This window comes from Paralichthys olivaceus, chromosome 24 (assembly GCF_024713975.1).
Source record: "Paralichthys olivaceus isolate ysfri-2021 chromosome 24, ASM2471397v2, whole genome shotgun sequence".
NCBI lineage: Eukaryota > Metazoa > Chordata > Actinopteri > Pleuronectiformes > Paralichthyidae > Paralichthys > Paralichthys olivaceus.
The window spans coordinates 9,853,976-9,869,260 of NC_091116.1; the positions used below are offsets into that span (position 1 = coordinate 9,853,976).

The 15,285-nt window shown below is 41.5% G+C and overlaps 2 protein-coding genes and 2 long non-coding RNA genes across 11 annotated transcripts in view; all 4 read left to right on the forward strand.

Moving 5' to 3' along the window:
- The window catches only part of LOC109638887 (uncharacterized), an 82,157-nt gene extending 72,166 nt beyond the window's left edge, over positions 1–9,991 (forward strand). The window contains exons 2-3 of the long non-coding RNA XR_011240520.1: positions 9,056–9,207; positions 9,459–9,991. This is a non-coding gene — a long non-coding RNA (uncharacterized lncRNA). The remainder of the gene's footprint in view (positions 1–9,055; positions 9,208–9,458) is intronic.
- Positions 156–4,253, forward strand: nfkbiz (nuclear factor of kappa light polypeptide gene enhancer in B-cells inhibitor, zeta). Of its 2 annotated transcripts, none has more exons than XM_020102065.2 (10): positions 156–606; positions 1,225–1,307; positions 1,502–1,821; positions 1,922–2,027; positions 2,102–2,248; positions 2,499–2,562; positions 2,648–2,817; positions 2,921–3,031; positions 3,122–3,289; positions 3,378–4,253. In XM_020102065.2, the coding sequence occupies exons 1-10, from the start codon at positions 555–557 to the stop codon at positions 3,414–3,416; spliced, it is 1,260 nt and encodes a 419-aa protein (XP_019957624.1). In that variant the 5' UTR covers positions 156–554; the 3' UTR covers positions 3,417–4,253. The 2 variants fall into 2 exon arrangements, with proteins under 2 accessions (XP_019957624.1, XP_069377409.1); XM_069521308.1 differs by having other exon boundaries at positions 405–606; positions 1,222–1,307.
- Positions 5,601–6,883, forward strand: LOC138407090 (uncharacterized). The gene is made up of 2 exons (XR_011240522.1): positions 5,601–6,387; positions 6,648–6,883. It is a non-coding gene; the product is annotated as an uncharacterized lncRNA (long non-coding RNA).
- A 1,873-nt stretch (positions 9,992–11,864) lies between the features above and the next one.
- The window catches only part of farp1 (FERM, RhoGEF (ARHGEF) and pleckstrin domain protein 1 (chondrocyte-derived)), a 48,686-nt gene continuing 45,265 nt past the window's right edge, over positions 11,865–15,285 (forward strand). For 2 of the 7 annotated variants that reach the window (XM_020102068.2, XM_069521440.1), the window contains exon 1: positions 11,871–12,178. The gene's annotated coding sequence lies outside the window, so the exon portion shown is untranslated. Of the gene's footprint in view, positions 12,179–15,285 lie in introns of all 7 variants that reach the window. The other 5 variants (XM_020102067.2, XR_011240519.1, XM_069521438.1 and 2 more) reach the window with 5 other exon arrangements.

Here is a 15,285-nt window from a genome sequence, read left to right on the forward strand (position 1 = left end):
TATTTCGAAAAATAAGAAGTCATTACTTTTTTGTTGTTATGACAAACTGGCATGTCATGGGCTGCATCTGGAGAAGAGCCAAGAAAAACCAGATCTTTCTTTGAGGGGAAACCCTAACATGTAGGCGCTGTTGACAGGGGAGTGGTTCATACCAACGGCAATGTCAAGTGAAGTGTATACATCTGGAACAACTGCAGGACGAAGAACCTGTTAGTCTTTAGTATATATTCTATGGATACTTTGAAAGGAAACATGCATTCAAATCAATGTAACATTCACCTTGAGTATTTATTAGCTGGATCAGCATTCCATTTAATGGGTCAATGCTTTTATTTTGAAACCGCCTCACTCTCCTAGGTGAGCTATCAACCAGGAAGTTGTATTGTTTTTGCTGTTGTTCCTCATTTCTGATCTTGTCTAGCAGAAGGGTGCGGACAGGTTAGGCGGATCATTAATGCTCTACGCTTCACTTCAGAGAGGCTGTTAACATTGCAGGATTTTGAGGGCGAAGAGAAACTTCAGGTGGTGAAAGTCAACAAATGACTTCTTAAACCATGTTGGATCCAGGATTGAATGGCACCTCAGGCCTCAGCCACAATTATGAAGGTCAGTTACTGCACAGGACACTGTTTTCATGATGGGTGGGGGGCAAGGCAGTTCACCTCATACTTTCATCTTGAACACTTCAAAAACTGACCAGGTGGTTTTATTACAGCAGTCTTCTATGTATGTCATTATAAATAATTGGTCTTTATAATTACTAACTTAACTAATAATTATCTTGTGGTTTGAATAGGTAATTATTATTAATGTAATATTAACAATAGTATACTTGTACTTCCATACTGTCATGCTCCAAAAATTGAATGTCCTATAAGGGGGTGGGTCAAAAGAAGTTTCACGTCTGCGATTTAAATTTATAGAAAAGTTTCATAGAAAAAACATGTATTACATTTTTATCTTGTTTGTTTTACATACAATCACATAAGACGACAAGACGTGTTAATAATCACACATTTAATGCTCTCAACACCCATCAGTGTACAGAATACATTTTTCCTTGGGGGGGAGTAACTAAATACATATACTCATTCGCTGTCTGTAGGATACACACAGGTTAAAACTATTTGGATTATACTTACTATATAGTATTGTTGCCTGGGTAATTAAATCTGTGATAACATGCCATCGTTTACTTGTTTGTTTTGTGATTTTGCAAAGTAGCTAATGTTAGATCACAAGAGTCCATCCAGGCAACCATGCAGAGGACCAACACGGTGAAAGAGCTGCTAATGTTGAAACGCCAGGTTAGTGACAAAGTTTAATCTTGTGTGAGTATGTGTCAATGTTGACATGAGGGATATGAGGAAGGTCACTTCACAGATAAGAAAATAGTTTAAGATAAGTATGGAAATCATTCAAGTGTTTGTATATATTACATTCACATGCTTACATAAATGTACTGAGTAGTAAAAACCATTTGAAAATGATTCTCTTTCAGAAATGGAACTGCTCAAAGGAGGACAACTGCATGGAGCATACATTTAAATCTGCGAAACAGGAAACTTGTACTGGTGATGCGAGTCCGCACACGTTGGGCCCTCATGTACCAGTAAACCCAAATACCCCCACTCATTTCCCTCCTGCGTGTCCTGACAGTGTTCACTTAAAGCACATGCAGAGTCCGGCTCATTGGGGAAACGTGGCTCAGACTGCTGAGATCAAAATATCTCTGTTTTACTGGCAAATACAGCAAGCAGAACAGAAAGTTGGAGACATTTCCCCTGAGCTGCTCACCTGGCAAGATGCAGATGGTGACACGTATGTATGGATGATGAAAAGGCGATTTAGTAAAGTCTACAGTGCAACATTGATATCATTTGCATGTGGTTTTACTGACATTTCCTTTCCCAACTGCCAGGTATCTGCACATTGCTGTGGCGCAAGGGAGACGGGCTCTGGCTTATGTGCTTGCTGGAAAAATGGCAAAATGTGGCGCTTTGGATGTGAAGGAGCACAACGGCCAGGTACACACTCTTGACCAATTTGTGTCCATCCGACTTCAACATGTTTGCGTGATTCATGTAATTTTTGTCCACAGACAGCTCTTCAGATAGCCACTGCCATCAATCATCACTTAATTGTCCGTGACCTGTTAGCGCACGGAGCACAAATCAACACTCATGACTTCTGGGGCCGGTCGCCTTTGCATGTGTGTTCTGAAAAAGGCCACTTTCTCAGTCTTCAGGTAACAAGTCTGTGTCAGTGCGTCACCACAAGTCATGCAGCTTTCACTTACTCACTTGTTGAACTGAGGTACTTGATCTGACATTTGAGCTCTTTGACTCGGGTACCTCTGTTGAAAATTGGTTGACTTAAACCCACATCTTGAAATCTAGGAGCTTTAAACCATCTGAGCCAGTTGACCAGACAGCTGCATCATCTGTCATAGAGCCTTTGACTGTCTACCTATAAACTGATAATTTGTGTATCCACAGACTATCTGCAACAGCTTTTTCGAGAGTGGGCAAACCATGGATGTTGACATCTTCAATTATGATGGTGAGAATGTTTTATTTGAAAGAAAATTCTATGTTGCAAATGTCAAATGTCCTTGTGATTGAATACAACTCTTCTCTCTCTGGAGGTCTAACCCCGCTCCACACGGCAGTTTTGTTTCACAACAAAGTCATTAAAGAGCTAAGGCCTCTGGAAAGTCCTTGTTCTTATCTGGTAATAGAGCTGATGCAGAGGAAACACATGTTTATTAAATGTATACAGACTCTGCTGCTCATGGGTGCGTCCCTCACAACCAAGGTAACTATTTCAACTACTTCATGATTAAGATGAAGCGATAAAAAGGTCAAACTTCAAATATTACCTGGCTTGTGCTGTGGTGCTCCTTGCTTCATTCCAACAGGATCTCAAAAGTGGGCGGACTTGTCTTCACATGGCTTCTGAGGAGGCAAACATGGAGCTGCTGCAACTTTTTCTTGACCAGCCACAGTCACTGTCCGTTGTAAATGTTAAGGTAAGTCACACACACAAAGACTCTTCAGAAATGTTTAATTGGCTGCTAAAATCGTAAAGGTTTAGAAAACTGAGAAACGTATCGTTTCAGACATTCAGTGGAAACACTGCCCTGCATATTGTCAGTGCTTTGCAAAATCATAAAAGCCAAGTTGAAGCGGTGAAGCTGCTGATGAGAAAAGGAGCTGACCCCGGAGCCAGGAATTATGAAAATGAGCTGCCATCTCAGCTGGTGCCTGGAGGACCCATTGATGAAAAGGTCGGCTTTGAAATGATGCATGAAAAACAGGCAGAATTCAATGTTGTATTGTGACACGCTGATAATTGTACTTCTGTGTTTTCCTCAGGTGCGGCAGATCCTGAAGGGGAAAGGGGTGTACGCTTAAATGCACAAAAACACTGTCAGTCAGACAGTCCACTCTATAAAACTATTTGCCAAAGTAAGGCAGATGCTGGTTGTTTCAGTGAAACATGCCTGAGTGTTCATTACCATGTAATGCTACAAAAAAGTAAAGCTTTGACTTGTATGTAACTGTTTTTTTTAGGCTGATAGTTTACAATGATACTTAAGAATTGTGATCACAGTCTTGCAACAATTGCTGACATTATTTTTGTAAAAAAAAAAAAAGGGTTAACGAGGGTTTTTTCTTTAAAACTGTGGTGATAACACTGTTGTACCTATTATTAATCCATGGTATAATGTCATCATTTGTCCTGTTGAAAATAGAACTGGCTTTGAAAATACTTATAGTTAACATGATTTGTTTTGTAATATTACTATTATTGTTGATCATGTTGAGACATCAGATAATCACATCATTTTATTATTTTCTTGTGAAACGGTTTTTAGTTTTAAAGATTTAAGATTGTTAACCATTGTTAAATCCATTCTGGAGCAATTTTGTATTCTCAAAATGCTAGAAATGAACAAGATAAATGGAATGTCTGTTAAAATAAATAAAGTAGTTATCATTCAGTCATGAAAACGTCATTGTATAGTATGATGTCCAACATGACGTAAAAGCATCTTAGTATGACAATAATGATCAGCTTTTCATTGTCATTAATATCAAAGTAACACCAAAGTGCTGCTCATTGTGGGAACTGTTGGGTTTCTCTATATTAAATAAGATTTTGAGGTGTTGATTTTCTATGTAAAGTGCCTTGAGATAATGTATAATAGGATTTGGCACAATACAAATAAAATTGAATTGAAACAATAACTGAGGTGAGCGTGCTTCGTCACTTCCGTTTCCACTTCCTGGTCTGAGTTGTTTGTGTCCATACTCCGGCTGCTGCTCGCGTCTCCTCCGCAGACTGAACTTTACCGTCCTGCTGACCCTGGGAGGCGGGTTTCGAACCATGTTCACTCTGCCACTGTTGTTCACATTGCTTTGGTCCCTCTCTTACTGATTCACGGATTTGACACGCGGTGTCTGGGGTTAGATGAGCAGCTGAGCTAATAGCGGCTATCGCTAGCTTCTCCACGCGGGTCACGCCCCCTCCTTTAGTAAACACGGTGCTTTTATTAAATAGAATAAAATTCTGTGACTGTTTGAGCAAAAAAGAAAAAGGCTGCAGATTTAATGTCATATATTATGAATCTGTCAAGTTTCAGGAGGTTTGGAGTTTTTAATGAATGAATGAAACTCTTTGCTCTCTTCGCCACTTTTCGTTACAGCATCAATAACTTGCTCATATTTCATATTGTTTGAGAAGATCCTCAAGAGGCGACAATTGTTAAGTAAAATATGTTTATCACCTCTTTAATTTATATTAATATTTAACAAGTTATAGATGCCTTAATGTAAAAGTTTCTACAGTAAAAGTTCTTGAAAGTTGAAGAATAGATAGCAGAGGTCATTCCCGAACTAGGGATGTCACGATATTACATTTTGGTGCCACGATTGTTAAAAGAGGAAATATCACGGTTTCACGATGTTCTACGAGTATTGACACTATAAAGGGAAAAAGACGCACAAGAAACAATATATGGCGAATATATAGCTAATGAAGTGAATTTGTGTTTCCTGACATCATAAGCGGTGTAGCTGTACGGGACTTTTATTGTGGTGGGTCATCGACGGAAGTGGTTCTGTTTGGGGAGCAAGTTGTTGAAAAGTAAACATTGAAACTGTCCTGGTTCAAGCTCACATTCTTCATGTCCTTATTGTACTGTGACTTCTCACTATAGGTGGTAAAAGTCTCAGCTACATTTCTGATGGTTAATAGGAAACAAAGAGCCTCGCTCACTTTTTGTGTCTTTTTGATTTGTAGTTCACATGAATCAATTCAGTGTGTGAAAGTGAGCATTTAGAATGAATGTGTCAATTTATTCATCAATATCTTTAGCATCACTTGACACATATTGGCAATTAAAAAAACAATGAAGCCTCGAACCAGGTATGGACACGCCTCTGACACAGGAGTCGTTTCCTGGACCTCAGGATGTGTTATTGGAGTACGACTTGGAAGTACTCTCAACTCCAAACATGACATTTGTACTGCACCAGACTCATCACACAGCTTTAGTACATTAAGATGATATAGAGTAAAAAAAGGAACATGAATATAACAATATGGAAGGACTGAGACATGTCAGCTTGTTCCAGTTGTTGGTTTCACTTGTATAGATCTGTTCCAGAGTGGAGGTTCTTCTGTCACAAACTATCTGTGACAAGTGTTTGAATGAAAAGAAGATGAAAATAACAGACGACTTCAAATGATTCAGATGAATTTAGATCATGTGGGACATTAATGAGGGACACAAAAACTTCTGTCTGTTTATTTCCTGTATCAGTGTGGACATCACGTGACCATTAACCCCATGACTTTTATATGTGATTTCAGATAACATGTTAACGTATGACTTTTTAAAGATATTTTAGACGACATGCTAACATATGTTTATTTATGGTATGTCAATAATGTTATTCCTCTGAGTCCAAATAGACTGTGTCCACACGAAGCCACTTTGTCTGTTTGTGTGTAGGCTGGAATTGCACGACGTAGCATTTTGTTTCAACCAAGTATTTGAGAGCAAAAGAGAAGCAGCTCGAGTTAAAGTGCTGCAATGTGATTCCCATTGTGTGAAGGTTCTACATGTGAGGTAACTGCACTCTGTGTTGACTCACTCACCTCTCCATGTGTGTCCTTTTATATAGGTGTGTTTGAGCAATCAGCCAGAGGCGGGGCTAGTACAGGTGTAGCCAAGCAAGGCTGATTGGTGGAGTGACTGGTGTTAGCTTAGCATTTTGGTCTGCTTCCCTAAACCAATCTCAGACCCTTCTTTTCCCAAGCAGTTGAGCGGATTAGAATCTCTGAAATGTTTGTGCACACATGAGCGTCACCATGCTGGTAAAGTAATCAACTTTCAATCTTCTTGATCCACAGCACTCTGGTTTTGAAGCAGGCTGCTCAACTGCCCTATTTGCTGAAACACAGCTAATAATGCAAATCTCTGCATGTGTGTGTGGAGTGTATTACTTTTGAGTTGTTAAACACTGTGTGCACCATTTTCAGCAGCCATCTCTTGTTCACAGCTTTAGTTTTGCCAGTTTCAGCATGACCATTGTTTGGAGAATTAACACACGAACATGATTGCAACGTGCTCATAGGGAGCTGCAGGACACGTCCGGGAAAGTTCTGCCAAGAGGCCGGGACTGAGCCTGTGCACCAACAAGGGAACTGAGTCTAAACCACGGCTGTTCCCCACCATTATTGACCAATCACGTTAATTCTCCTGTTACAGAAACTGTGTGATGCCAAATGTAGGGACGACGAAGTTGTGTGAGGGTGCCCATAGCTATGTAATGCTTTTTCATTGTTTGGTAATAAATGGTTATTGATTGTACACGGATTGACTTTTCTCATATCTCGGGAAAAAAGAACACAACAAAACTTGGTGATCCCGAGGAGAAGTTTTGGGTGACACGGTCCTGACCACCAAAGGGTCCAGGGCCTCTCCGATCGATCCTCCATACGCTCACAAAGGTGCCATCAGAAAGGTCAGCAGGAGCCTGTTACATCAAATTCTGCATTAGTTACATCGTGACTGTTGGAGGCTGTGAGTGTTTGGAGGAGGAGAGAGGAGCTAAATAATTAAAAACTGTGTTTGTGAAAACAATGAAAATGTAATGTTGAATTGAAATTGTTGAACTGAAGTACAAAAAAAAAAACATTTATGCAACTATCTGCGTTGTGCAGCCTCATCCTGGATGAGGGTGTGACTCAGCAGGAAGACACGGCCTGCACTAATGAGGGAGGAGTTTACCTAGCCTGACACATCGTTGCATTAAATCGGGCATAAATTGAAAGACGCTGAAACTATAGTGGGCCTACTCTGAGCCAGGTGAGAATATTTCAACTGTGTGCTTGAAACTGTGTCAAAAGGGATTTGGGATACGAGGCTGAAGGCGAGCGAGAGCAGAGTCACATGGAAAAGAAAGAAAAGGAATAAAGTCAAGCAGCCGGCTGCCAGTGACATGAAGAAGAGAACAGAAAAAGTGCGGAGTGTAAAGAATGATGCAGTGATAGTAGCGGAGCAAGGAAGTGGAGATTGTAGAACTTGAATGCGCCATCTGGCGGACATTGTGCTGTATTACAACCGAGAACTTGAATGCGCCATCTGGTGGACATTGTGCTGTTTTACATCTGAGAACTTGATTGCACCATCTGGTGGACATTGTGCTGTATTACAACCGAGAACTTAAATGCGCCATCTGGTGGACATTGTGCTGTATTACAACCGAGAACTTGAATGCGCCATCTGGTGGACATTGTGCTGTATTACAACCGAGAACTTGAATGCGCCATCTGGTGGACATTGTGCTGTATTACAACCGAGAACTTGAATGCGCCATCTGGTGGACATTGTGCTGTACAACAACTGAGAATTTGATTACGCCATCTGGTGGACATTATGCTGTATTACAACTGAGAATTTGATTGCGCCATCTGGTGGACATTGTGCTGTATTACAACCGAGAACTTGAATGCGCCATCTGGTGGACATTGTGCTGTACAACAACTGAGAATTTGATTACGCCATCTGGTGGACATTATGCTGTATTACAACTGAGAATTTGATTACGCCATCTGGTGGACATTATGCTGTATTACAACTGAGAATTTGATTACGCCATCTGGTGGACATTGTGCTGTACTACAACTGAGAACTTGATTACGCCATCTGGTGGACATTGTAGGTTATTACAACTGAGAACTTGATTACGCCATCTGGTGGACATTGTAGGTTATTACAACTGAGAACTTGAATGCTCCATCTGGTGGACATTGTGTTGTATTACAACCCAGCGGCAACAACTCGGGCTGAGCGATGAGGTCAATGCAGAAGTGCAAAAAGCTGCAGTTCACTGGCTGGCCACTTGAGGCTGGCTCCAAGAAGGAGTCAATTCCCATTGACTCCCATGTTAAAAAGCTCGACTTTAGAGCAGAATTCAACGTGTTTACAGCCTGGTTTTTAGTTTAGTCTCAATCTCAACATTATCGTTTGTTGTTCGGCTGATTGTCCTGACGGAGAAGTGGAAGACGTCTGTTCTGCAGTGTCTGTGGTGAGTAAAGTACTGTCTTTGATTTACGTGTCAGTAGTGATGAGCAGGTATCATTGTCTCTGTACCTGGCTGGTTAGCTTAGCTCCGCTAACCTCCAGGCAACATACCAGCAGTAACGGCGATGCTAACGGGGGCGACGGGGGTTATTAACCCGACATGAAGCGTCCACACAGCGGAGAGAGGAGCGTTAGAGTTCATGGTGATAAATCTTTTAAACTGAAGGCGACTGTGTGTTTAGTGAATGAGCTCCACCAAGTTAGATATTTAACGTTATGTAAAGTTGTTCAGCTCGCCAACCTATTTGACTTGACTACGTTACTGTGAGTAACTTCAGTATTAATGTTTTATTAGATTATTGTTTCAGAAATAACGTTAGTGTAGCTGCTGCAGTGTGAAACTTGTTGAGCTGGACTTTATTAATACCACATTCATTAATATTACCACAAACCTAGATGAACATGCTGCAGGAACAGATTTACTGTGATCGACTGAAACGTGAACTTGTGACTCAGATGTCCTGCACCCATGGATGTCCAGCATGAGGAGACAGAACTGGACTCCAACAAGACTGAACACTGAGTCATCACTTCAGCACTGACTCCAGGTATAGACCTGTTTCATAACTTACTAACAATTAAAGCAAATGATTGCACATGATGCATTACATTATATATGCAATACTTTTAATGTGAAAGAACTCCATACTGCACATTCATTGTAGTACACTGTTTAATCCCAAACCATATTCAGATACATACTTAAATATCCACAGAATATAAGGACACAGACTTTGTTTGAAAGTAACACGTATCTCTGCAATAATGCCATACTTTATGTTTCCTGTCATTTTATTAGGGACGGACGAACCTGAGGGACACAGCTGTGCTGACCGTGTTCGGTCTCTTATGGCAAAAAAGAAAAGACAACACTTTTTATCTAAGGTTTATCAAATCAGAAAGTAAAAGATGAACATTGTTGTGATAGTGTTAATTTTACCAACCATAATGGATATAGAAATTGACTCAATATTATTAACATGTTGACCAGCCTGAAGCTGCCGATCTCCACCATGTTGCTGCTGCCACAGTGGATTCTGAAGACATCAGGTGTTGCAGTGCTTCATGAAATGAAAAAAGTCATGTTAAAGGATGTTTTATGCTGAAATCATTGTCACATCTGTAGATATTAAGGAACAGAGGAGAAACATGATCATTTACAGATACTGTAGAAGACAATAATTACAATAATTTTGACACGTGTAATATCAGCTGTGTTAAGCAGCCAAGACGGGTACTTACAGTTTATTCTGTGTTCAGCAGGTGGAAGCACCACAGATTTCAGCCAAACTGATGTACTAAAAGAAATAAACATTGTACAAATATATAAAATGTCTTTCTACCACATCTGTAATATTCAAGTTGATTCACTGTGAATTCCATAACAGGCTAAAAAAGAGGTTGTAATAGTGATGGTGGTTCTACGAGTCTGTATCACATGCAGCTTATTAATATTAACTTATTAAAATTACAATCAAATGACAACACAACTCTTTACTACAGCTAGTTAACTTGCTTCAAACTTCATTAGACGTGTTCAATAAACGGTGAATCACCACAATAACATCAAAAACACATTTTTTTACTGCACAATTTTAATTTCCTGTACATATTTAATGTGGCAGAAATAACTGCTCTGGTGAAAGGTCGTCACATTGTTGCCAGTGCTGCATTCGCCAACGCTGGAAGACCCAAGTGGGGAAAGCTGAAGGGAGAAAGATGAGGATTATTCGGCATTAAATCTGGGCAAAGAGGAGGCGGGCGAGTGGACTCTAGGTGGGCCGAATGAAGACTGACAACTGAGCCACGCCGTTACCTGGTTAGCTCAGGCTAAGGAGCTAGGCTAAATGCTACCCGCTACTGCTAACCGGCTAGCGCTGCGGTGTTGTTGCTCCGGGATGGTCGCGGTCGTAACATCGAACCGAACAGAGGTAAGTTACCCTGAAACTTTACAACAACAAAACATATTGATTTATTTATTATTATAATCATACCACATATACTTACATTCCTCAAGTGGTTTTGGATGTTATTGTGGTGATTTACTGTTAATTTAACACGTCTAATGAAGTTTGAAGCAAGTTAACTAGCTTTAGTAAAGAGTTGTGTTTTGTCATTTGATTGTAATTTTAATAAATTAATATTAATAAGTTTGGCTGAAATTTGTGGCTGAAATCTGTGGAGCTTCCACCTGCTGAACACAGAATAAACTGTAAGTACCAGTCTTGGCTGCTTAACACAGCTGATATTACATGTGTCAAAATTATTGTAATGATTGTATTGTACAATAGTCCCCTTTCACCTCAATCTTACACACTGGACCTTTACGTCCATAATAGCACACTTTAATTTGTGAGTTGATCGATGTTTTTGTTTCCAGAGTAAACCTACAAGATAAGATAATGATAATTTATATAGCACTTTTAAAAAACAGAGTTTACAAAGTGCTTTGACAGCATCTTTAAATATAAGGGTCATAACAATCAGCGAGATGCAACGTGGAGGCCACGCTGAGGTCTTTCAGAGTGTGCAGGACTCAGTGTTCTATGCTGTGGTGTGAGGGCCAGCTCTGTCCTGCAGCGCCCCCTGGACCTGATTGAGGAGGTGGGGGGGAGGAGGGTGTTAGCAAAGCTGACATCCATCATGGACAACATCCCCCACCCCCTCCACAGCACTGTGGGGGCTCTGAGCAGCTCATTCAGCGGCACCCACAGTGCAAGTCAGAGAGGTTCCCAAGGTCCTTTATCCCAACAGACTTTTCAACAAGCACGTAAAGACAGTGTAATAATCATTCCTCTCATTTTTCTGTATCTACCTCCTACACACACACACACACACATATATATATATATATATATATATATATATATATATATATTTCATGTGCAATATTTATATTCAATCTTTAGGTGCAATAATCTCTGAATTGTTACATCCCAAAGTATATTCTCCACTCTCATGTGCAATAATCACTGTGAATTTCCAGGTATCTTTGTATATTGTTTACATTTTTCTTTTTTATATATATATATATATATATATATATATAATTAAAAAATATATATTTCTATATGTGTATTTATCTCCACCCTAATGCCATTCTGCTGCTGTAATGTTGAAATTTCCCCAGTGTGGGATGAATAAAGTTCTCTTATCTTATCTTATAAACACTTTGCCTCCACAGCTGCATTTCCCCCAATCAACCACAGAGTGAGGCTGTCGGACCGCTCTCTCCCCCCCGTGTGTGTGTGTGTGTGTGTGTGTGTGTGTGTGTGTGTGTGTGTGTGTGTGTGTGTGTGTGTGTGTGTGTGTGTGTGTGTCTCTCATTGTTTCAGGAGGAATCGCGCACGGTTTCCACACAGTCGCCTCGATGGCCGCCGCACGCTCTCCACGGACCAGCTGAGAGAGAGCTCCCCAGCTTTGACTCACCTACTCCCGGATACGAGCACCGGGATTCTACCGCCTGCGCGTCCGGACACAGACGCTCTCACCTCGGGACAACCGACAATCAAACGCGGGGTAAGGAAACCATGCTACCCGGGTAGTGGAGCGAGGTTCCACGTAGCCTCTCCGGTGTTTCCCTGCATGTAGCGCAACACGAGATCTACTCAGGAAGAAAAGTAAAAGAGACGATTTGGCTTTTTTGCGCAACAGTTCGTGACATGTTCTTTACGCATTCGCTCGCTTCCATTCCAGCTTGTTCATTTTTGACTAATCTGCCTCCTTCTTCAGCTGATCCTCCTGCACCAACTTCACCACACACACACTGCTGCTAAACTACATGTTAACTACATACATGTTGGTGGTTCCAGCTCCTCACAGATGTGTTTTCATAACCTCACAATGGCCTGAGCCTGTCATTGTCAAGACGTCGCCCCATGATGAGCATTAATATTGAGCAGTACACACACACACACACACACACACACACACACACACACACACACACACACACACACACACACACACACCAGCTAACCAGCCAACCAGCCAGCCCCTAACTAAAGTTACTGTTGACGTGTTTATAATAACAGAGGAAACAAAACAGACTCTCTTTTGCATCCTGCGACCAGGCTTCTTTGGTCCCCATGGCATGGTCAGTGTTTCTGGTCCTAAAGGGTGTCAAGAGGACAGTGTCCTGAGTGGGACAGGGATGTCTTAACCTACCGACACCTTTGCTCTGGCCTAAAGGATTATTCTGCTAACCTACATTCAGGGGCCTGCTCTTTGCCAACTGTACTCTCTCTGTGTGTTTGTGTTTAAATGTGCTTCATCTTGGTGTTGACAAAGCAGCTGAATGTTAGATTGTGTATGCCCCCCCCCCTCGGGTTTGCATTGTCGGAGGCAAACCTTGACCACCCCTCCCTCCCCCCATGGAGAACACCTATAGGGTGTCAGCTGCCAGAAACAATCCCCTTTTCCTTTATTGATCTCTGGGGGACACACTCTCTTTCTGCACCCCCTCTCCTCTCATTTGGCGTGAGGTCAGAGTACAGGGTCAGTGGGGAAGCGGCGTCCACGACCAGGCACTTCATTTTGCTAATGGTTGGCGGAGCATAGGTGTCGAGGTCTAAAAGCAGGATCTGCCAAATCTCAATGCTTTTGCTTGTTCACTATTGCGATATATCACGGCCACTGAGCCGGTGGAATTAATTTCACCCTCTCTCTCGCACGCACACACCAAGAGCAGCCATTGATCTGCCAGGGGTCGCAGGTGTAAGCGTGCGGTGTCGTAGCCTCGATCTCACCCTCCTCACCTGTGCTTGTCGGGCCGCTGTGGACACTGGGCGTCTCTTTTCAGGTGAGTCAGATTGTAAACAGTCAGCGGCCTGTTGTGATAATGGCAACAAGTAACCCAGTGTGCCAATGGATGGAGCCACTTTGCGGTTTGAGGCTGAGGCTTGGATTTGTTAGTTGTGTATTGTGCGATATGGCACAGAGTGATTTCAGCTTTTCAAGCTATTTTTCTTGTTTGAAAGGATCCATCCTTGACATTAGGGTTAGATACATGGTGAATACAATGTAAATCCAAGGTCCTGTTGTTACACTTGTGTTAAAAGACACATTTATCTTTTTCCTACTTCTTAGTTAAGATTACTTGTGCAAAAAACTCGACCTTTCCTTGAGCTTCATAACAGGCATTTTTTAGATATTTACCTAAATATCAAACAAAATCCATCACACCCATGTTTAGGTATTGTCAGTTTGTAGAATAGTTTCTGTGGTTTCAAATACTTTTGTAGCCATCCCCATAGATACAGTCAGTCAATTTTGCAGTTTTCCAACCAGTACACTTTCCGGTCTGTATGCGATTGAACTGTTTTGTTTTTAAGTCAGATTTTTGTACCTTATTTTTATTTTTATTTCAACATGCAGTTTTACTACAAAAAAACACAGATTAGGAATATCTTTCTCTGTGGATGCACTTGTGTACACACCCACACATACACTCACATCCGATTCCCAGGGCCTGGCTCCCCTCTCACAAACCCTTGGGAAACTTTCAACTAACACCAGTTCAAAGGCTGGTTGAGAGGCCTCAGTCCCGCTGAGTTAAGGCCCCGCTGTTGGAAGCTCCCACAGTAGCTTCCTTTGTGCCCGTGTGACCAGCTTGCTCTGTATTCCGCTCTTGCTCAAACAGCTCCATGTTTAATCCCTCCCGGCCCCGACTGAGGAGACGATGAAACTTTTCTGCCTCCAGACTTTCACCCTAGTTAGATTGAAAATATGGGGGAGCTTTAAATTACCAGCTTGTGTGTTATTCTCAACGTTGTTTATGAAGGAAAAGTGTGTGTTTGTGTCGAAAGAATGAAGACGTCTGCTGCCTGCAGAGTGTGATCTACTCTTGTGTGTCAGGGTAATTGGCACCCGCCCGAAGGATGATAAGGTCGAGCCATAAAACTGGCTCTGAGTTCACACTTGTTTTGCTTTGAAATGCAACACTGGGACAAAAACAAGCAGGGACAAAAACAAGCAGGTAACCCTAAGTGAGCGAGTGTAAGATTTCAAAAACAATTATTATTCCAGCTCTGATATGGCTGAACCTCTCGGGAGGACAAACTCTGTGTCTCAGCACAAACTTGCAAATGCTAAACTGCTGGAAACGACGGCACAGAGCAGTAAGGAAGTGGCACATGAGAACAAATTTGTTCCCACAGGTGTAATGAGTAACCTGAATGTCAGGTCCCTTTTTTCATTGTCAGGTCACTTCCTTGGCCAGGCTCCAGTTTCAAGCTCCAGTCTTTGTCACTGAGGTGGAGAGAGAGGTGCTGGTGTTTTGTGTGCAGGTGGAGGGATTAGTAATGCCTGTGTCAATTCTATATAACCTGATGCAAAGCACCCTGGGAAAGATAAACAAATTGCTGTTATGTTTTTACCTCTGCCACAGAAGTTATGCTTTTACCTGGGTTTGTTTGTTAGTTAGTTATCAGGATTATGCAAAAGGGACTGGATGGATTACCATAAAACTTGGTGGAAAGATGGAGGATGGGTCATGAAAGAAACCCATTCAATTCTGGTGCAGATCCAGATTTTATTTTTAATCAATATCTTCACTTTAAGTGGTCTTTGACCTTTTCTCTCATTTCCCAGGATGGATTTTGATGAGAAAAATCAAGTATATTTAA